At 52.9% G+C, this 21,223-nt stretch overlaps 2 protein-coding genes across 5 annotated transcripts in view; both read right to left on the reverse strand.

Annotated features, from left to right (window-relative positions):
- Nucleotides 1-62: 62 nt before the first annotated feature.
- CCDC134 (coiled-coil domain containing 134) lies at nt 63-8,263 on the reverse strand. Of its 4 annotated transcripts, none has more exons than XM_075751349.1 (8): nt 8,165-8,263; nt 4,850-4,978; nt 3,992-4,109; nt 3,012-3,133; nt 2,686-2,770; nt 2,228-2,397; nt 1,896-1,967; nt 63-1,507 (listed from the first exon to the last, which is right to left on the reverse strand). In XM_075751349.1, the coding sequence occupies exons 3-8, from the start codon at nt 4,092-4,094 to the stop codon at nt 1,382-1,384; spliced, it is 678 nt and encodes a 225-aa protein (XP_075607464.1). In that variant the 5' UTR covers nt 4,095-4,109; nt 4,850-4,978; nt 8,165-8,263; the 3' UTR covers nt 63-1,381. The 4 variants fall into 4 exon arrangements, with proteins under 4 accessions (XP_075607464.1, XP_075607438.1, XP_075607445.1 ...); XM_075751323.1 differs by having other exon boundaries at nt 2,216-2,397; XM_075751330.1 differs by having other exon boundaries at nt 2,216-2,397; nt 4,850-5,092; nt 8,165-8,253.
- Nucleotides 8,264-8,782: 519 nt separating this feature from the next.
- Nucleotides 8,783-21,223, reverse strand: part of MEI1 (meiotic double-stranded break formation protein 1) — a 39,117-nt gene continuing 26,676 nt past the window's right edge. The window contains exons 22-31 of the mRNA XM_075751210.1: nt 20,278-20,382; nt 18,563-18,673; nt 17,799-17,980; nt 15,338-15,419; nt 14,673-14,878; nt 13,862-13,943; nt 11,718-11,824; nt 10,763-10,894; nt 10,310-10,419; nt 8,783-9,003 (exon numbers count right to left, since the gene is read on the reverse strand). Coding sequence (XP_075607325.1) covers nt 8,958-9,003; nt 10,310-10,419; nt 10,763-10,894; nt 11,718-11,824; nt 13,862-13,943; nt 14,673-14,878; nt 15,338-15,419; nt 17,799-17,980; nt 18,563-18,673; nt 20,278-20,382 — 1,163 coding nt within the window. The 3' untranslated portion in view covers nt 8,783-8,957. The remainder of the gene's footprint in view (nt 9,004-10,309; nt 10,420-10,762; nt 10,895-11,717; nt 11,825-13,861; nt 13,944-14,672; nt 14,879-15,337; nt 15,420-17,798; nt 17,981-18,562; nt 18,674-20,277; nt 20,383-21,223) is intronic.

The following is a 21,223-nucleotide window of genomic DNA, read 5'->3' on the forward strand; positions in this document are numbered from 1 at the left end:
ACACGACACCCGCTCCCATCAGGAACGGGAGCAAGAGCCAGGCTTCTTTTACATTAAAAAAAAAAAAAAAAGAAAAAAAAAGGTCAATTTTATTCAAGAAAAACAAAACATGTCCACATCGTCACCCTCCCCCCCCCGCCGGACGGACGTGGCTCCCCAGTTAAAAAGTGAGGACATTTCCTCTTTCCCAAAGGCCGCAGTGCCCCCAGCCCGGCACAGAGCACCCACTTCTCGGGGACAGTCCCTCTGCCAGAGCCTCCTCCGGTGTGAGTTCAGCAGCAGCCGTGAGGAAAGGCAGGGTGGTTGTGCCGGATCCCGGGACCAGCCCCTTGCCTCTGCTCCCGCCGCAGCCCAGACGCCCCACAGAGGGTGGCAGCCCATGGGCTGGCTCCCTCCCTGCATCAGCCCTGCTGTCCCCACCTGCCTGTAGCTGGCTGTCTCCCCAAGAAGAGAGTTTGGGGGACTAAATTAGAGAGAAGCAGCCCCACAGGGGAGGGATGGGAGCAGGACGGCGTGGGCAGGGTGTGGGGTGCAGGACGCATTCACAGGGGTTCGGGGCTGGTTCCCCAGCACCTTCAGCATCAGCAGTACCTGTGCTACAGGCACCCACCGGCTGCAAAGAGGGACAAGAGCTGAAATCCCTCCTTCCCAAAAATGCACTGCACGTTTGCCTCCCCGCCGGGATGCGCTGCGGTAGCCACCCAGGAGAGCAGGGTGCCGTCGGGCCGGGAACCGGCACCGTCAGCCTTTTGAACTATGGCTGACTGGTGAAATGCATGTTGCTTGGTAAGACAGCGGCTGGAAAGAGGGGAGAGCTGATCCGGCAGAGGTAGCGGCTGGGCAGAGACCAGGCATAACCGGGTGGCAGGGTGCCGATGAGATCACCGGCTTTAAAAAAGAAACAAAAAAACCCAAAAACAAAACTGAGAGAAGCAGCATTGCTCATGAGGCTGTTTGGCGTGACACGCTCCCCAGCCCACCCATGATGGAGGAGGCACGTTCATCACAGGGCACCGCGTGCTGCGAAGGGGAGGGCTCCCTGGGCACCCCGCGGGGTTCAGCCGCGGTGTGTCCCCCTCGCCCTACCCCTCCATGGGTGGGAGCACCCTGACCAGCCCAGGGGATGGCCCTGCTGCCTTCCCGTCTGTGCTTTGGCTCTGGGGAAGGGGTACCCCACTTCAGCTCCCCCCAGCCCCGTTGGGGCAACCCACTGGCACCGCCACCCGGCCCCCACCGAACGAAAGGGAAAGGCAACAAAAGAAAACCCATGGCACAAATGGAAAGGGGACTGCCAGGCACTGGCCCGAGGCCACCGAGGGGGAGTGAGCCACTCCGCGTCCCGGCAGCGTCGCCCCTGCCACGAGGTGCAAGCCCCCACACGCTACAGCTCCGACTGCGAGCGGGAGATGCGCGGGCCCTTGCGTATCTCCTTCCGCTTCTCCTCCTTCTTCCTCCGCTTCTCCTCTTCCCGCAGCGCCTTCTGGAAGGTGTCGGCACTGGGGAAAAACTGCGGGGTGACAGCAGGGGGGGGGAGTCAGCATGGGGGAGCCCCCGCAGCCTCCCACACGCACAGAAAAACCCCAAATCCACTGAAGCCATCGCGCAAGCCCCACCATGCCAAGGGGCTTGAGGTTGGATGCGGCACAAGGCGAATGGGCTCCCGATGCTCCCATGGGGCAGGTGGTCACAGGAAGGGGGAGATGGCACCGGGCACCCGAAACCAACAACAGCCCAGCTGGGGAATTCAATGCACACATTTCGGCCAAGCTTCCTCTGCGCTGGGGGTTTTTGGCCGTTCCCTACCAAGCCACCCGTTCCCTTCCCCAGCTGGCTGCCTGGAGCCACAACAGGAATGGGGAAACCCACGGGTTGAGCCAGCGGCATTGCCATCTTACCTCAGAGTGGTCCGTTTTAAAGGGATTGCGGTAATCAGGTGATTTCTCACTGATTCCCAGCTCCTGAGCCATCTACAGAGCAAAGCAGAGACCGCATCGGAGAGCGGTGCCTCCCACACCACATCCCCCTGTGATCACGGTCCCCTCCTTCCCATCAGCTCCCTGCATGCTCTTCCCCATCCCTCAGCCCAAGGACATCCCTCAGATGTGGGGTACACTCCCCCTGCCCTCTGCCCGCCCTCTTTTTACCACAAAAACCTCACCCCCCCCAGCCCCAGCAGCGGAGAGGGGACGCAGCAAGGGTGGACCCGGAGCCGTACCAGCCCCAGGACCTGGGAGTGGGGTCCCTGCTCGAACACGCCTGTCAGGTTGCAGAAGCCGATGCCCCAGCGGATGAGGCTGTTCCAGTTGGAGTTGCGGTCGAAGTAGTGGTGCACGATCTTGGGGAAGCGCAGGACGACATCCCCGAAGAAGGCGGTGTTCTCCACCACGTGGGAGTACGCTGCGGGGATAGCCACCCACTGTGTCGGCACACTGGTACGCACGCCCCGTCCCACTGGTGCTTATGGCCCCGCCAAAAGGTGAGGAGGCTGAGGGCAAGCGGGTAGGCTCCCCAGTATGAACTGGTTGGAGAGGCAGCAACGGGGTCCCCGACCGACAGGGATCAGCCCAGGTCTGGTCTGGGTACATTGGGGTTTCATACCTACCCCGGTGCTGGTCCCAAGAGGACTGTCAGCGATGCACCAAGGCACTGGAAAAGGGATGGGGGTAAGGACCGGAGAGGACCTACCATCCTTTATTTTCTCATCCTGAGGGAAAGGCCCATCGGGAGGCACGTCGGCAGCAATGAGCACAGCCCGGGAGTCCTCCAGCACCTGCCAGAGCCCTCGGTTACTGCCCTGTCCTGCTGGGCCTTCCCTGTACCCCAGGGGTCCTGCCTCAACTGCCCCCCTTCAAAGCCCCATGGCATCCTCCCTTCGGGTCCTAAAGCCCACTTGTCCACCCAGCTCTTCTCTTTGACCCCACGGAGTATCCCAGCCCTCCCTGCTTCTCCTGCCCACCCTCCCCAACCCCACGGCACACCGAGCCTGGAGGGTGGCCTGTGCTGTTGCTCACTTTGAAGAGTCCCTTGAGCATGATGTCAATGATTTTGTACTGCTGGTTGACATCATTGAGCTCGATCAGGTTCTTCAGCGCGTTCATCTGGTCCTTGCGCTTCACCTCAAACAGCTTCTTATCTGCACCACCGTCAAGGGCGCCACCGGCACACTCCCACCACGCTCCCACTCCTCCCCTCCACCGGGCACCTGGCACCATCCCAGCCCCTCCAGTTCTCCACAGGGTGCCTGAGAGCCAGGGATCAGCGCCTGAGCCAGGATGAGACACGGGTTTCCAATGAGCCCCTTTGCCCAGACACCCCTTAACAATGCTGGGCGCTCGTGGGGAGCTTTCTACTTGCCAGCTCCTGCTCTGGCTGACGGGCTGGAGGAGGAACGTGAACTCCCACCTTCCCCATACATGTCCCCACGAGCACACATATTAACTGTCTTTTCATACTTTGCCTGTTCACTAGGGGATGCTGCTGTGTGCTAAGAAGCACTTGCATTAGCCCCCCTCCTCATGGGCAATAAATACCCATGGCACAGAGGAGACCAAGTGGCACAAGCCCAGAAGCCCTCTTCCGTCATCCCAGCTGGTGACCCCAAAGCACTGAGACCTGCAGACACACTCTGCCACCCGGCTGGCCACGCCACTCCCAAGAGCGGACTGGGAAACATGCTCGGCGCCCGGCATGCTGGAGCAGAAAGGAAAAGCGCTGCGCTTGGGAGAACACCAGGCACTGCTCTTGCACCGAGACAGGCACTTGGTTAGCCTGGAGCTCGGCTAAAGCCCTTCTAGAGAAGAGCAAAAACCCTGGCTAAAGCCCTTCTAGAGAAGTGCAAAGAGGCACCTGCCCAGCAGTTCTGGGTCCTCTCTCTCCCACCCCCTGTGCCCCTCTCCCTGGTCTCCGACCTTTTCCCTGGGTGTGAGCTCCCTCCAGCCTCAGCAGGCACGAGTGTGGGACACGAGGGGCAGGCTGCTGCTGAGAAGGATACAGATTTCCAAACCAGAGTCCACCTTCTGTTTTTCCAGGTCTGCGAAGCTGCCCCGGGACAGCAGCAGCACCAGCAGAAAGGGGCAGATGAAGAGAAAATCCATGTTGGCCGCCACAGCCTGGAACAAAATGGACCAACAAAACCAATGACCAGCAAGGAGACTTACTAAAGGGTCACACGAGCCTCTTGGGACCAATGGCACATCGCCCTTGGCACCAGGGTCCTTGCCCATCTCTCCCTTGTCCCTGCAAGGGGTTTGAGGGAGACAGTGGCCAGAGCAGGGCCATGGGGCGATGCTGCAGCCAGCCTGCTCTCCCCTGCGAGGGAAGCCCTGGTCTCCCCCTCCTTTCTACCTGCCTCCACTGCCAGCTGGGCACCAGCTGGGCCGCCAGGGACCTGACTGAGCAGAAAAATTAAGTCCTACCCCTTCTCCCAAAAATAACAGCTAGGTTTTTGATGGGTTTGTGAGATAGAGCAGCCCAGCAACCGAAGCAACAGGGCCAAAGGGAGGAGAAGGTTCACTGAAGGGCTGAAGTCCACCTCTCCTTCAGCACCAGGCTTGACCAGCTGAGCCATCTCACCTCACCTCCTGGGGTGCTGGTACCTGGACCGTTCTCCTCACTACAAGCCAGGCACCAGCTGTGGGCCCTGAAAAAGCAGCAGTTGGGTGACCTGGTGGTAACTCCCCCCTCACCCCAAGCGCATCCCTCCCCTGGCAGAGCCTGAGGCTCTGCAGGGAAGCGGTTGGGCAGAGCTGCTCCTGGCACAAGGGTCCCTCAGACAGAGCCAACGTGCAGGAGAGAGGCTAAATGGAGAAGTTCTCTGGGACAGCCTAGACCTCCAAAAGGAGAGCAGTACCTCGGTCTGCAGGCAGTGGGACTCGAGGTGGCCTGTCCGCAGGGATGAGGTTTCTGCAGAGCCGAGTAGCGGTCACCGGCAATTAAGGACGCGGCAGCAGCTCCTTCAGAGGCATCCCCCAGCCGCCTCCTGCTCTTGAGGGAAAGGCAGATGTGTGAGGCCACCAGAGCTGTCCTCACCCGGCCACCCTGCTCCCCTTCCCAGCTCACCCGCCCGGCCAAGCCTCTCTGCGATGGCCTAACACTGGAAGAGAAACAAATCCCTTCTTCACACCCCATTTAGAGTTTTTTTCTTGTTGTTTTTCTTTTTTAAACAAATACAATTAGTTCAACCTCAGGCCCACGAGTGAGGCAAAGCGGGCAGCACCGGCAGCTCTCCTGGCCCTGCAAGGATCAGCAGCACCTCCCACCATGCGGCTCCCGCCAAGGCTGAGCCAAGCACCCTCGTACCCCTGGCACGGGCAGGGAAACGGCGTCAGGCAGCACGAGAAACCCTCTGTGTTATTTTGCTGTTATTTTTGCTTTGCAAAAGGCAACACCCCTGGAAAGCAATGGATCAAAATAACTACAACCAGCGTTACAGAGGAAGACATGTCTGCCCCCAGCATGGGCTCAGCATCACAATCTGTGTTTCAGACATGATGCAGGGCCGGGATGGCAGCACAAGCCTCCCATACCATGCCCGGGGTCTGTCCCCTCTGCTCGCTGTGGTGTGAGGCGTAAGGCCTATTCCAGCCACCCTGAAGGCCACAAAGCATGCTGACAAGCCAAAGCTGTAAGGAGAAATTCTGCAGCCCAGGCAAGCAGATGCTCTGCTGGACCCACCAGCCTGGTGAGCTTCCAAAAGACTGCTTCAACCTGCCAAAAAACAGGACCCGGGGCCTTGCTCAGTGAGGGGGTGCAGGTCCCCCCTCTGCAGAGCCCCCACAGCTGCTCGCTCCATCCCAGGCTCTTGGGGAGAAGGAAGAACAACAGCTCAAAAGCACAGCCCCAGGACTCAGCCTCCTGTTTGCCCCTCAGATCAGATACACGGCCGTAAGGACCAGGCTGGCTATTTACTGTGCTTGTGGAGAATGGAAGAGAGACCTTGGAGGCAGCTGGTGGCCTCCAGACCAGGCTGAAAGGCAAACAGCAGAAATGCTGCCCGCGGGAGCTCTGCCATGCTGCCCACAGCAGTCCTGGCATGCCTGGTCAGGGCAGGGGGTCCTGTGTCCACCCCTTCCAACATGGGAGCCGGGTGGCTGGAGGATGCCCCACAGCCGCTCCAAGGATGAAAACGTTGAGCTGCAAGAAAACCCGCTCAGGCAGGAGCAGAGCAAAGCATGGCTCTCGGCCGAAGTGGTTGCCGGCCAGCTGGTTGCCGTAGCAAAAAGCCCACCAGCCTGACTGGCTGTCCTCGAGGCTCGGAACAGAGACAGGCTTTTCCAGAGACACAAGAGCAGATGCTGCAGTACAGGTGGTTAGTGTTTTCAGTGAAAACATTTTTAATGACTTTACAAATCCTCCTGCAGCAGCCCTGCAGATTGTGCCATGGGACAAGGTCAGAAAAAGAGACCTGGAGAACCATGCCACCCCAGAAGCCCATCACCTTTTCATCTGACCCCTTCCTTCCCTGCCGACACTCGTTCTCACATCGAAGCTACTGACCGTCGTCATCCATCAGGGCTGAAACACCCCGGTGAAAATGAAGCAGGAGCCAGTCATTGCCCTCACCCCTAGGGAAAGTGAGGCTGCTGGTGACATGTGGGACCAGCTTGAGCTTCTTTCCCTTCGCTGCCCTGCCCGTTTCACCCCATTTTAATAGCAGAGGGACTCTGTAAGCACAGGGATGCCAAAGCTTCTTGCGGATAGTCCTCCATGCTTTCCCCACAAACCCTCCCTCGTGTCTTCACACCCACTGAAGGATGAGATGAGACAGAAACACAGCAGAGCTGCTCCTCTTTTCCCTCCCTGCTTCTCCCTGAACTGATCCCTGCCAAAGCCAGCTCTCCCTGATCCTCCCAGAGCAGTCCGGGGAGGCAGGGCCTGGCCTGATGCTACAGATGGGAAGGAGTTTCCACCAATATTCCCTCGCAGCCCTGGCCAGCTGGTTGCTTCAGCAGAAAGCCCACCAGTCTGTCTCACTGTCTCCCATCCTCTTAATTTAGATGTGTTTTTTCCAAAGACACGACAGCAGATGCTGTGTTATAGATGGCTAATACTTTCCATTAAAATGTTTTTAATGACTTTATAAATTCTCCTGCAGGAGCCCCGTCTGAACCGAGCATCCCCGGGATTTATTCGCTTAATGAGCTCACAAGGCAGAGCCACGCTGCCACGCTTTGGTTCCCAGGAGGGACTTTTGCAGGACACCCCCCCCCCCCCGCATGGCACTGAAATGCAGGGGGAAAACCATCATCAGCCAGCTTGCCCGGGGAGCACACCGTGGCAAAACATGGAATGAAAACTCCCCGCCTCACGAATCCATCCCCGAGCCGCTCCTCCGTCAACCAGAGGAGGATTAATCTCTTGTCACAGCCGAACCAAAACCTTTGGAAGTGAAACACAGGCTGCTCAGACTTCTGCTACAGCATTTCTATACAGGGCTTACAGGATCAGGTGCTTCAGTGAAACACCCGCCGTTGACATCTGCTTGCCTCAAAAGTCCCCTTAACCACCAAAACCAGATCTCACATATCGTAGGGACAGCCGCCAGCCGGGGTTAGGTAGCCCCGACCGAAGGCAGCGAGCTGCTGTGATCCCCACCAAGGACGGATCCGTCCCAGCCTACCTCCGTGCCTCCCATCCCGCTGGAGGGGGTCAGCGGCACCCCGAGGCACTCGGGCAGCTGCGGGCACAAGGAGACGGGGATTCTCTTTCAAGCAAGCTAAAACGGGGAAGGAGGCGTGGAAATCGGATTAGCTGAGACTACCCCGGCCGTGCTGCGGGAAACCCACCCAGAGCCGTGTCCAAGTGGACGCAGCAGGCGGCACACGAAGGGATGCAACCCCACGGGGCGGGACGGCTGCCTCCCCGGCGCTGCCAGCAGCCTGCTCCTCGCACGGCTCCAACACGGGGCTCCGGCAGGAGCGAGGAAGAGGGAGAGCAGACGGTTTAACCAAAGCTCCAGCGGCCACCCCCTACCCGCCGTTCCTGGAGCGGCACCCCGGCTGCCCCCGCCTCCACCCTTCCCTCCTGCCCCGCCACGGCCGGGAAGCCGCCGCCGGCCTCGCTGAGACAACCCCCCCTTCCCGGGGAGAGGCGGGCGCCCGGCTCCCCCGGCCCCTTCCCGCAGGCTGCTCCGCCGGGCGGCTCAGCGCGGCCCGGCCCCCCTCACCTGCGGGCCGGGTACCGGGGCCGGGATCGGCGCTCACGCCCGCCGCGCTGCCATGCCGCCGCCGCCGCCGCTTCTCCGCCCCGCCCCGTCACTTCCTGAGCTCCCGCCCCGCCCCGGTACCGGTCCGGCCCCGCCGGGGCTCCCGCGGGCGGTGCGGCTTCGGGCGGCCGGCGGGAGGGGCTGGAAGGAGCCGGGCCGTGCTCCCTCGCCCAGCGAGGCTGGTCCCGTTGCTCTGCCTCGGCAGCGGGAGGGTTTCCCCCGGCTCTGCGGGGAAGGAACCTCGTTAATTAAAGCCCCAAGTAGAAAGGGGGGCAAGGGGGGGTCTGGGGCTGTAGCCTCGGGGATCATCCCTGAACTGGAAGAAGTCTGCTCTTCCCAGTGGGCAAAGCAGCACAGCTGCTTCCCAAAAGGTCCTGGCTGAGCCCCCCAACACCCCTGCCAGCCCTGAGGAACGGGGCCGTGCCGCAGCACCACCGGCCAAGGCAGATGAGTGGAACGCCTCTCCTATGGCACCTGCTACCCACGTACGACATTGTTTTCACCAGGCGGTTCTGTATTTTGATAACTGAAGTGCATCGACCAAGCCTCATCTCGCACAGAAAAGGAAACAAGGAGCCATTTCAGTAACTGGTCTTTATAAACGATTTTCAACAAACCTGTTTCTGAAAATGAGCTACAAATTACTTCCTTTGTCCATCCTCTCTCTACTACTCACTGGGAATAAGTGGCAGGATGGGGTCTCCTATTCCATTCTTGCCTTGTTCCTCTGCTGCGTGCACCATATCTTCTCATTTCATTCTCCAATGTGTGAGAGGGACACTGCCACGCTTCCCAGACATCTGTTATTGACGGCATGAGCGGAAACTGAAGGGAAGGCATGCCTGAAACTCCAGCATGCTACTGGAATTCCCACAGTTGACACATTGCTGACAGGAGGTTTTCATTACTAAACCAACCCTCCCCCAAACACATGTGAGAAACACCAGTGTGGGTGAACCAGAAAGAAAGTTCGTTTTTGACAAAACTGACGTCAAAGCTTGGTTTTGACCAAAGGATTATGTCTTCCATGTTCATAACTATCTTTTTCAGGTAGCCACCACTGCTGCTCTTTAAGCATATCCAAAACCCTCCCTAACAACCAAGATTTGAAGGCTTCTTTGCACGCGGAAAAGCCAGAAATGAGAAGCAACTTTAGCAATGTAACAAGGCCTCCTGCCCGCCTTCCCTCACCCCCGTACAGATAGGCAAAGGCAGTGGAGAGGAACTTCACGGGGCTTGGATGGTCTCCATCTGGACAACTTGTGCTCTGACCCTCCCACCACAGAGCAGCAGTATCACACGGGGGATAAGCACAAGGACAAGCTACTCCTCACAAACACCTCACCCTGTACGTGCCCTGCACATGGCTGATGATGCTGTCCCACAGCAGAGGAAGTCCCCACCCCAACAGGAAATCACTGCCATGGCCACTTCCATCACTGCTACCTGTTTGAGGCAATGCACTGTGATGAAAACAGGAAGGCAAAAGCAGACAGTTTGAGGAATAAACAAATTCTGCATCAGGCTCCCTCTTTCTCCTCAAGTAATCTGAGAGTGAGCCCTGCCTCCTGTCCATGGAGAAGAGGATTCAGTTCTCAGCAGGGGACTCGAAAGCCAAGGCCAAGCAGAACGCAATTCGGTAACTCCACTCAGCAGTTTCTGAATGCTTGCTGTACTCACATGGTGCTCGAGTCATCTTTGGGTTTCCACGACTTCACAGAACTACTGGTGCCAGTCAGCACGCAGAGGTGAAGTGATCATTCATCCTCCAGGGAAATCAATACAGGGATTGTTACAGCTTTGAAGTTGCAGACTCCCCGGCCGGCTCCCCCTTCATTAGACCACCTCTGCCATACAGATGAATGCAATCCCAGCAGAGAGGCCCATCTTTCATCCCAAATGTCTCCTCACTTCCTAAATGTCTTCTCAAATTTTGGGATGATGAAGTCTTTCATCCCAAAGATATCCAAGTGTAGCCACCACTCTGTTGTTCCACTTTTGTTTGCCTTCATCTGGAACAAGGGAAGGATAAGGCATCCCTTCCACATCTGTTACACCTACCACTCTTGCATGACCTACCACAGGCATCTGCCCAGTAAAGGATACACAATGTCCTGATGTTTTACACAAGCACTCCTCTGTCCCAGGAGACGCTCCAGCAAGGTCTGAATGCTCTCTGACTGCACTGGCTCCACCTGGCAATGACTGCTCTGAATCTGAGCAGTCAGTAGAAAGACTGATTTCCAGACCAACAAGAAACTGTTCTTTTGGCTTATTCCTTTATACCTCCCTCCCTCATCTCCTCACAGAGCAATAAGACCTTCAAACTTTGATCTGGGGGGAATGAAGGGGCCACCCGCAACAATACTGACAACACAGTTTAGATAGCTGCTGGTATCGCTCGCTTTCCCATTTCAATGCGTATCCCTCAAGGCAGTAGGCCAAGCTAGCAGCTGCACGATTCCTCATCATATTACTAAAACCTCCTCAAAGGAAGCTTATGGGTCCCCATCACAGGGATTCCCTTCTCATTTTCCTAGGCAGTCACCACTCTCTTACCTGACAAAGGAAGAGGTGAAGAGCACGAGACGTGGCCTCAGGCAGCTCTGCTAAGTTGGTTTCTGTTGCCTCCTGGAGAATCTGGGTAATTTCTTTTTGAGAAATAATATTGCTGCTCTGATATCTCAGAAACTTGAACAAAGGAAAAAACAAAAGGCATTAAATAGTGAAAGACCCACAGACTCCAACAGTGACTCATCTCCTGGAAAAACCTCTTCTGTGTAATGGGATGCTGCAGCACCTTAACCACAGGCATCACTTCTAACACAACCAGCGCAAATATCCGTGTTGACGGTGCTCTGATTTATAACCAGACTTACTTTGGTTTAGGTCAGGAAGGAACTAAGTTAACCAGGTAACCTTTTACAAGTGAAATAACAAAGATTCACAGACTCATGATGTATTTTGGAGGGGGAAGGTTCACATTAATAGCCCCTTCCTCTCATCCACTGCCACGAGGGCTTTATCGTCAGTATTCCTGCTCGGTAGGACCACGTTCCCGCTCTTGCTCGCAGGCCCCAGGTACAGCAGACTGAGGTGACTCCCTGCCCTGAAAAGTCAGGTCTGTAAGGTCAAAGACAGGGAGACAAGCTGTAATGCCAAGCAGAGCTCCACTCTCCAGAGAGCCGCAGCATGCTCCTGGACTGGCAACAGCAGTTGAGTGTTCTCTGTAGGCTTCCCCTCTCCTCCCCAGGGGTCCTAGATGATATAAATAAATGCTACAAACACCAGAAGAACAGGACGTGCTCACTAACAGCAGTCAGTTTCTGCAGGGTGTGGAAGGGAAGTTCGCTTGAAAGTATCATTATTACAGGGCACAAATACAGTGCCAGACAAAGCCACAGCAGTATCTGAGATTGCAGGTGCATAGGCGGTAAGTTCCAATAACCGACCTGCATGCATCGTACCAACATACTGGAAAAAAAGGAGACCAGTCTGCCCTTCCCCTGCTCACCAAAGTCATCAGCCTGAGAACTTCTGGCTGCAAAAAGGACTTCTGGCCCCCATTGAGTAGTGTGAAGAGCAGGAATCGGTGCCAGGGCTGTGAAGCAACATGTAGAGCTGGGAGAGAAGGAGAAGCCAATCAAACACAGCTTTAAAATCGGCCAAGTGACAGGCTGGACCCGGATAAGGACAGTCTTCAATACTGACCCCAAGTTTTCTCTTCTAGACCCCACGCTGTGAAACACGAAGGGGATATTTTGCTCTGTTCTTACTTGCTTTTTAATCTGTCATTCTTTGGGCAAGAGTTTAGTCATAAGGACAAAAGCTTAATAGCTTTTTTAAAGCAAAAAGTACACTTTGCCCATCTTTGTGCCAGTACAGGAAGAGAAACCTTCTCCTGGGGTGCATGTCATAAAATAGTAAGGGCATATCTTTAGCCCAGGGTTTTAAAAATAATACCCTCTGGTTTCAATATGAGCACAAGTTTCCTGACCACGGGTTTTATTTAGCTGCAGAATACTCTTTGGGGAATGAAGAAAGCCCTATAACCTAAGCTGCACAAACTGAGCCTGGATCTGCATCAGAGAGCATACTATGGGGACCAGCCAGGCTGATGGCAGCAATGCAAACACTCCGTAGAGAAAATGTTCTTAATAAGGAGCATATATGATAAACAGAGGTAAGGATCAGGGTCACTCTCTATGACAGTGTGAAGTCTCTCACTGAACACTGAAGTGTTACTCCCTTGTATTTATTGCAGATTAGGATGCATTTATTGCATGGGATGGACAATTACAAGAGGTCAGCTGATAGAACTTGTTACACCATGGCAACTCACTGGAGTTTCATGACTCAGGTCACGCAGTCACGTAACTTCCCTATTGCCACTACAAGAATCTTTTCTATGGGAAAATAATACTAAAAATAATGTAAAATGTTTGGGGGTATCTTTTAACTAGTGGAAATGAGAAGGTATCAGCACTGTACACTGAGTTTGCTTTGCACATCTGGAAAAATCTCTGGACCAAGATAGAATTTCAGAAAGCCTCAAGCGAGGCAACTTCTAAAGGCAGAGTCCAGGCCACACTCTTTGCAGTGCTCTCGCATCTTTCAGTCCAGCGTAGCTATGACTCTCATTCTGCTTGGAATAAGGAGACTCCTGTTATCACTGTTGCGAACTTCTGCACCACAGCAAGAACTTAGGCAGCTAGAGTGACAGGTTCAGCTGTCGCTGAAGCAGCATTTCATTAACTTCATCCCAAATCAGTGGAACCTCCCTGTAACATACCACCTTTTTTTTTTTTTTTTCAACCCAGCCTTTTAATCGCCTCCCTTCAGTTACTGGCTGTCATTCATCTGCAGTATTACATTTTTATTCAACCACTTCCTCTCTCCCACCAATGTCCCTTTTGTCTGGTGTTCATTCACTCCATCCCCTCTCGCCGTGTTTAAATGACTGAATTGAACAGGTCAGGGTACAGAGAACTTGCTGTCTGCGTTGAGAGCAGAGACAGCACCTGGACTTTATGGCAGGAGGCTGACAAGAAGCAGAAGGGTTTATTCTTCCCCCCGAGTGTACAACACTGTCATATTATGTTATATTGCTAAAATGGTATACATTAGGTCTGACACAGACTCCAGAAACCAAGGTCTGCATTTGCCCCTGGAAATCTAGAATTTCCAGCTTCCATTCCCTAAGGCTGCCTAGTACCCTGTTCCCCTTTCCCCTCCCTCAAGGCCAAACTGTGACCAGCACTGTCTGTGTGGAAGACACATCATATTCAGATCCTCCCTCCCCTATATTTATGGTCTAAAGGTTTGCTACAACTGGCCTGGAAGTAAAAGACTATTCCTATACTCCCTCCATTCCTAAACCTTTCACTCTTACCATATGGGGGGGCGGGAATGACTTTTTTCCATCTGGAAAGCATCTCTGTGTCCAGAGTCAAAGTGAGGACTCATGCCTGCAAGGGAGCTAGGCAGTGTGATTTCATCCCACAAAGCACATGATTAACTTCAGGCATACAAATACTTTTTCTTATTGGGCACAACCTCATTAAGCATCTGCTCCAGGGCACTAATGGATGGAGATCAAAGAGCTCAAACTCACTGCAGGAGGGAAACCCAGGAAAAGAAAGAGCAGGAAGACTTTACCAACATCCTGGTTCTTCACATACAGGTATTCCACTAAGGTTTCCAGGCAGGCAACCACAGCTTGAGAGAGCAGCAAGTCTTTCTGGAATACCAAGAGGGGGAAAAAAAAGAAGAAAAAAACCCAGTCAACAGCTATTGCAAGAGGAAAATTCATAAAGTGGTGGGATCTGAAGAGCACGCAGCACAAGAAAATAACACCCTTCATCTCCTTCATGGGATGCAACGTGCTGCAAATTATCTGTCACATCAAGGAGCCAGACAAAGGCATGACTACTTATTCTGAGACTAAGAAAAAATTAAGTAACAGCCTCTAAAGAACAAAGATGGGAGCCCAACATTGCTCGAGAGAGTTAAATGTAAACCAATGTACTGTTCCCTGGAGCCCAACATCACTTGAGCAAGTTAAATGTACACTGATGCACTACCCCCACAGCACCTTGCCAGGGGCGGGGGGGGGAAGGACTGGGATTTGTTACACTTTCCCCACCTCTGTCCCTGTGGGTGTGGTGTCCCTGCAGAGCGGGAGATGGGAAAACAGAGATCGTCATTAGTACACAGAATTTCAGCTATCTGGTTCAGCAGCAGGGAGTACCGCATAGCTTGATTTACCTTCTTTCTCACTGCACCATGCTGCAGCAAGAGCATTTTCCCTCCTCCTCATCACATGTCTCTAAGGGGTGGAAAATGCAGGCAGAAGAAAAAAAAAAATAGGCAGCCCCTTAGGTTTTGCAACAGCACGGTTCCTCCACAGGGTAGTGTACCTGCTTGAAGCCCAACAACAGTAGTGCTCCAAAAGTCACATATTATATACCTGCAACTGGACATGCACCAAAAGGTTCTGCAGACTGACAACAAGCGAGAAGATCTGCCCCATGGCGAGGGGGTGCAGGGCAGCATCCTGCAGCGATGACGGCTGTGGTTGCATGGCACCTTGGGCTGTGTTTTGGCCAACAATCACCAACAGAGAGGAGGAGAAGTTCTGTCGCAGGACAGCTCTCAGGAACTGCACGATGCTCACTAGACAGGGAGATGCTTAATAGTGTGTGTCAGTGTTTTCTTCTCCCCTGCCCTGTGTGTTGGTGCCTGTCCAGCAGCATGGGAGAGGTGAGAAGAGAAAATTTGGGCTTAAGGGCCCACGGGAGTTGCCCAGCAGCTGCTGACAGCTGCAGGCAGGAACGGCAACATGGATTCCCTTCTTTGTCTCCTCCCTGTGAGACACTATCCCAGTTCACACTCAGTCCCTGATGTCACTACCAACCTCCAAGGAAGATTTGTCCAAACACAGCAGAACTCCAGACAATTCCCTTTTGCCCTTTCTCACCACCAGTTATGTACTCCCAAAGCCAAATGGACCAAAGCTTCCAGATTCCCACCAGCACCTCCACCATCCTACATAGTCACCAGTTCTCCCTCATTGCCTGTAGCATGGTACTAGCAGCTGCTTCCAGTCAAATCCCCGTAACAGATGCAAAATACCTAGCAGCAGGATTGGCTTCTTCTTCCTGAAGATCACTGCATTCAAGACTTCTGTTAGGTCTAGAGAAAGCGTCTGGTGAACCTAGAGGAGAATGAAATAGAAAAGGAAAAATGGTGCTCGTTTGGACCATGTCAAAAGTGCCCTTACATACCTTCAGTTCTTAGACACTACCCCATGGTGACCACTGAAAAGCAAGGGAACAGCAACAGGGTTTCTGGAGCCTGACCCAGAAGGGAGAGTCACATCACTGGGCCCTCAAGTTTCACTCACCACCAGCTGCCAGCCTCGCACAGCTTCCAAACCACAGTGCAACTTGTTTGCCTGTGTTGCTCTCACTGCTCCCTGCAAAGCCCCCTGGCACATAACTGCCAGACTGCTGAGCACATGGAGTAGCAGGAACAGGCATCATCAAACACGGCTGTACCTCAGCCACACAGCCAGTCAGCAAGACTGAGGGGCCAGGCAAGCAAAGGCCAGCAGCGACAAGAATCTGTCCCTGCCTACTGGAGCTGGGAAGCCTGCAGAAAGCCCAAGGCTTGGAACTACGGCTTGCGTGAAGGAGGCAGAGAAACTTAGGGACTTGGAAACTAGAGGAAAGGAGGGCTTGAGAGGGCAGTCTGCAATACAGTTTCCCTCACAGAGCAGCCATCCAGCTGCAGTGGCATGAAGCCTTGCAGAAACCCAGAAGGGTTCAAGCTCTTCAGTAAGGCAGAGTTGGCATGGGAGGGCAGGCATAAAGACCACAGGCCTGATGCCTTCAAACCGTCTTCCTAAGAGAGAAATGTTCAACAGGAGAGCTAGGAGTACCTCCTGCAACAGCGTGGCAGTGGTTACTTGTCTAAGAACTGCAAGCCAAAGCCTTTAATAGTCTACCATCCATGACCCAGGGTTATCCACAGGCTCCTGCTAAAGCCAGTAGCAGTAACACAGTCAAGATGTAAGCTTGCTCTGGCCAGACGAGTCCTCACTATTAACATCAGCTTGAGATGAATGTGGCCGTTTCTCAGAGCCATTGTTCCCCTCTAAAAAACTGCAGGCTCGGGGAGACAGCCTGGCATCAGCTCACATTCACAGCCACAAAGGCCAAAGGCTCTCTTACAAGGGCCTCCGGGATGCTTTGTGCAGCTTCAGCTATACTGAGCAGCAGAAAGCAGCAAGAGAAGTGAGACTTCCTCTGTCCCCTCTCCTTCCCCCCCTCAGCAGAAGATTAGAAATGCTGATGATTAGAAACACCGAAGCAGCCTTGAACCACTTCCATTTGCCACCTGTATCTGTAGTTTCTTTCCCCATCTCTGGTGCAAGAAGGATTCTGGATTGAACATCATAGCACATCAAGCCAGTAAGGTATTGATGAAGCCAAACAACGGGTTTATAAGCCAGTAAATGATTGCATTTCAAGGATCAGTATGAACTGAGTGAGTCACTCCCAGAAGATGAAGCTCAACACTAGCCATTAGAATTGAATCCCTTTTGGGACTGGCACAACGCTGACCACCCAGACACAGCTCTGACTTGGAAACTGAGAAGGTAAATTGTACTTAGCAGTTAATAGAGCAGGGACAGGCAGGCCTTGCCAGGCATTCACACAGCCGACAGTCCGTAAAAGTCCCATGCTGTAAGACCTAAGCAGAGGCAGCACACCTGTGAAATAACAGGTGAAGACTTAGTCTGGGTTGGCCTTTTGGAAAACCCTTGCCTCTCTGTGCAGATGCACGCATGTCCTGAATGTGATTTTATCACCTGCGAATATGTGCACCGACTCCCAAAGAACGTACTCTGCTGGGCATAACTGCAAGGGCAGAGCGCACAACTCATGAAATGCTGTTTAACACCGTATCAAGAGAGGGAAAAGAGGCCTGGGCAGATACTTCAAAAGGAAACGTTATCCCCCATTAGAAAGTGCTTCCCTTGAAGTTGTAATTCCAGTATCAGCTGACAGCTCCAGCTTAGCTCTTTTGTCAGACTGCAAAGCATCAAATACAATGACAGCTGCCCACATTCAGAAAAGCTTGCTAATACTGAACACTTACTTGCCAATAATAGGTTTGGATTGTGACTGTTCCACTATTGATCATTTTAGTATCAAAAAAGCAGTTAACAACATGGGACCTGTGTCTCCCACCCCCAGCCTTCCCTTGAGAAAGGCCTTAAAATGTATTTTGCTCTGTCCTTAAGAGGAAAGTGATTTGGGTCAAGAGGGCTGGGTATGCACTTTTCCCCTCAAGATTTCTGCCCTTCTCTAACTCTCCAGTGATTCGGGTCTCACCCTTCAGCAACACGCTAGCTTCCAGTCCTGCTGGAGAAGTGCAGCAGGGACTAACTTCCTGTGGACAATAACAAAAGAGCAGCACAGGCAAGTAGATTCCAGGCCAAAGCAAACCACTTTCCTCTGCTAATGAAGATTTTTTATTTTTTAAGGTTTAGCCATTCCCTGGATCTGAACACTAGAGTAGTTCTAACCTCAGTATTGTAGCGATGCTGATAAAGTAAGAGGGAGGCTACCAACAGCCATCCAGAGCACAGCAAGGCATCCTCAGGTGACAGGTAAGCAGGGTGAGAGGGAGGGGATCGCAACCAGGTGCACTCCAAAACCTTCTGCAGGAGCTCTAGCAAGGACACGTTGGAGAGCAGCACAGCCACTGCTGCATGGGAGAAACATAAGCAGAGAGGCTGAGAGGATGGCACAGGTTAAACCAGCTTGACAAGCAGGAGAGAAGTGCAGAGCACATCCCTGCTGCAGTGAGGCAGCCCAGGTGCCACGGCTCATCAGAGTAAGGCTGTCCAGCTATGCTGGTATTCATCCCCCACAGCACAAGAGACTGGCTGGCCAGCTAATAAAATGACCAGCCTTCAGCTAATACAGCTGGAAGGTTGGTTAGAGCTGTTCTCTATTATTAATTTTTTTGAACCATGGCAATACCAGGACATTTCAAGCAAGGCACCAAAGCCCCACTGCTGTGTTTTATGAAAAAGAAAAATACAGTGGTTCTGTCTCTCAGCAGCCACTTCCTGAATCATCAGAAGGCAGCAAAACCAAACCAAATCAAAACAAAACCCTCAACCTAAAATACTTCATCCCAAATACAAAATGGTCTTTGTTAACTGTAATGCTGCATCTGGAAGGGGAAAAATCCACCTTACTTGCTGAGACAGAATACAGTCTCTGATGGCCAAGCTATGACCTCGCTGAGATTAACTTAGCAATCAATACAATCTTGCCTTACCTCTTTGTTGACTACAAGGTGTTGTCTGATGAAGGCTCCAGTACAGAAAATTCAAGGATGGCTGCAGGAGGTCAGTGTCCCTCGGCCTGCACTTCCCGCAGAGATTACTGACTGGAAACAAAAGAACGTGCATAACACAGACACTAACATAATAGAGCACCTCAGCACAAGAAAGAAGTCAGTCAGTGGGGAGAGAATTCGGAGAAGAGTGACACAACCTGAAGTGAAAATGAACAGAGCGTGGTAGAGACAACGCAACAGGCATCTGCCCTGGAGTGTTTGCTTTAGACCGAACAGTGCAGTGGAGGATGATAATGGGGAGAGGGGAATAGAAACGGGTATATTAAAGGGCATATATCACATTGGGCAGTAATGAATCCAAGAGCAACAGACTGTAAGTTACCTGTTTCCACAGAGTGAGTTTGATCCCAATATGCTTGAAACATGCCTGTTTCATACGGTGACCAGACTGGGGAATGGCATGGAGAGCTCTGCTCCTCCACTCTCACCAACTCTGCTCACACTAGGAATAAATGTGCCTTGTTTGTTGTAAGCACCAAAGACTTAGGAACAATGTTTAGCAAGAGTTTGGGAGGGAAATCCAGGACTGCAGGGCTCAGCAAAACTGTCACAGGAGATCTTTTGGGGACCTTAAAAGTCTGAGTAAGCAATTCTCAAAAAACACACATCAACACACCTCCCCACACCCCTTCCATCTACGAGCTGGTTTCCCGTAGGCCTCATCAGAGGAGAGTGCCCTGCACACCCAGCCCTGAAGAACACAGCCTGGGGAGCCAAGCAGGGAATGAAGGGGGTGGCTGGGGCAGGGGGACAGTTGTGTTGAAAAATACAGAGCAGAGAGCAAGAGCAGAAGGAGCTTGTGACTCCTGGGAGCAGCTGAGCTGTGCTCTGATATCACAGCAGCTATAAAGGGCTGGTATAAAGAGGACATGCTTCTTCCACGCCCCCAGTTCCCTTGGCTAATGAATGTCTGAGAAACACTGCTTCTTTACAAGGGCACGACAGGCAGCCCCGAGACATGGAACATTTCAGATTAAAGGGGATAGTCCTTTGAAGCCTGCTGGAGAGATCAATTTGTCAGAGCAGGGAAGAAATTAGAGGATGGATCAGCTGAACTTCCCTCTAGTATTTATTCTTTTTTCACAGCCTGCATGAACCACCAATAGCCAAGTAAGAAGGGAGAAGTCACCAGGTAAGGATCACCAGACTAGAGAGCAGGTCACAGTATGGTGAGTAAACAAACAGAGCTTGCTCTTCTGTGTTTCTGGGGTGGAGTGGGCAAGTCCTGCAGCTGTTTGGGACCTGTATACTGAACCTCACAGGTGTTAGCAAGTGTGGATGGGGAAGGATGTTTCAAGGAAGCACATCAGCAATACTGTCATGTACCAAGTCAACAACTGTCACAGACCCTGAAATCACGTCACAGCCAGGAGAATACTTTGGCCAGCTTGTGAGGTTTCAGACAACAAATGCACTGTAAAAACAAGAGGCAGAGAACCTGGGTTTTGTTGACTGAACTGGTAACCAGGGCTCTTTACAATGCTCTGGCTATGAAAGTATCTCAAAGCAACCATAACTGTAATGCAAGGTACGCCTTCTCTCAAAGGACAAAGAGCTAGCCCCTAATCATCTTATGGAACAATTAACAAACACAGATCAAAACCCCCTGGGAGAAGATGGATGCATAGACTCACCCTGGTGAAGCAGCTTGAAGTCTGTGCTGTCCAGCTCCCTCACGCCCTTGCTCCGCAGCTGCACCAGGAAAAGGAGGCTCAGCAAAACAGGCAGGTTCCTGTTAGCTAAGAAATGTGCAGACAGCTTAGCTTGTCAGTGAACTCTAAACTGTTGTACCTTTAAGTGTGCCAAGAATTGTTAATTTTCCAGCTCAGGAATGAGGGAGGGTTAGGGGAGGAAGTATTCCTCCTATACACACTCACACAGAGGCCCAACTTAATTTTCATCTCTACAGTCCCCTTTGGATCAGGACCCCTTTCTGCCACTGTGGGTTGGCCTGAGTTACACACTGGATCCTGCCAACACTGTTGTAGGAACAACTAGAAAAGAGGGGGGAAAAAGCAGGCTTACGGTCTTTACACCCTTAGTGAACCACGTAAGGGGTATGGTCACCACGCTTTCAAACTGATACCTCTAATAAGCTAGAGGTCACCGGCCCTTTGCAGACTGCCCTCTTCCCATCTACTTGACCATCACTGGCAGCCCATGCTTTGACAGCAGCCCAGCATCTCAGAGCACTCGGCTGCACAGCATTTGTTCTCCAGCATCTTGTGAGGCTGGGAAGTGCTGTCCATCCCACCCCACAGGGCAGAGGAGAGACAGCAGAGGCGAAAGCCCCACACAGCAGGTCTGTATGCAAGGAGAATGGAGCTGCTCAGACCACCAACTCCCCAGGGCAATGCCCCCCCCAGTGTAGTCACTCTTCTGCAGCACTGTAAACAGGCAAAGATTTTGCATCGTATATAGCCATACCCACAGCAAGCAACTCTCGCCTCCAGAAAATGTCTTGACAAAGGCTCAGGAGTTTTCAGTTTTGAGGAGGAAACATTTACAGGTGCCTTTAATGTTAATGTTATTCTTGATGCAGTCCCACTTGTCTAAGAGCAGGTTACTGTTTGAACAGGG

This window comes from Balearica regulorum, chromosome 1, assembly GCF_011004875.1.
Source record: "Balearica regulorum gibbericeps isolate bBalReg1 chromosome 1, bBalReg1.pri, whole genome shotgun sequence".
Classification (NCBI taxonomy): domain Eukaryota; kingdom Metazoa; phylum Chordata; class Aves; order Gruiformes; family Gruidae; genus Balearica; species Balearica regulorum.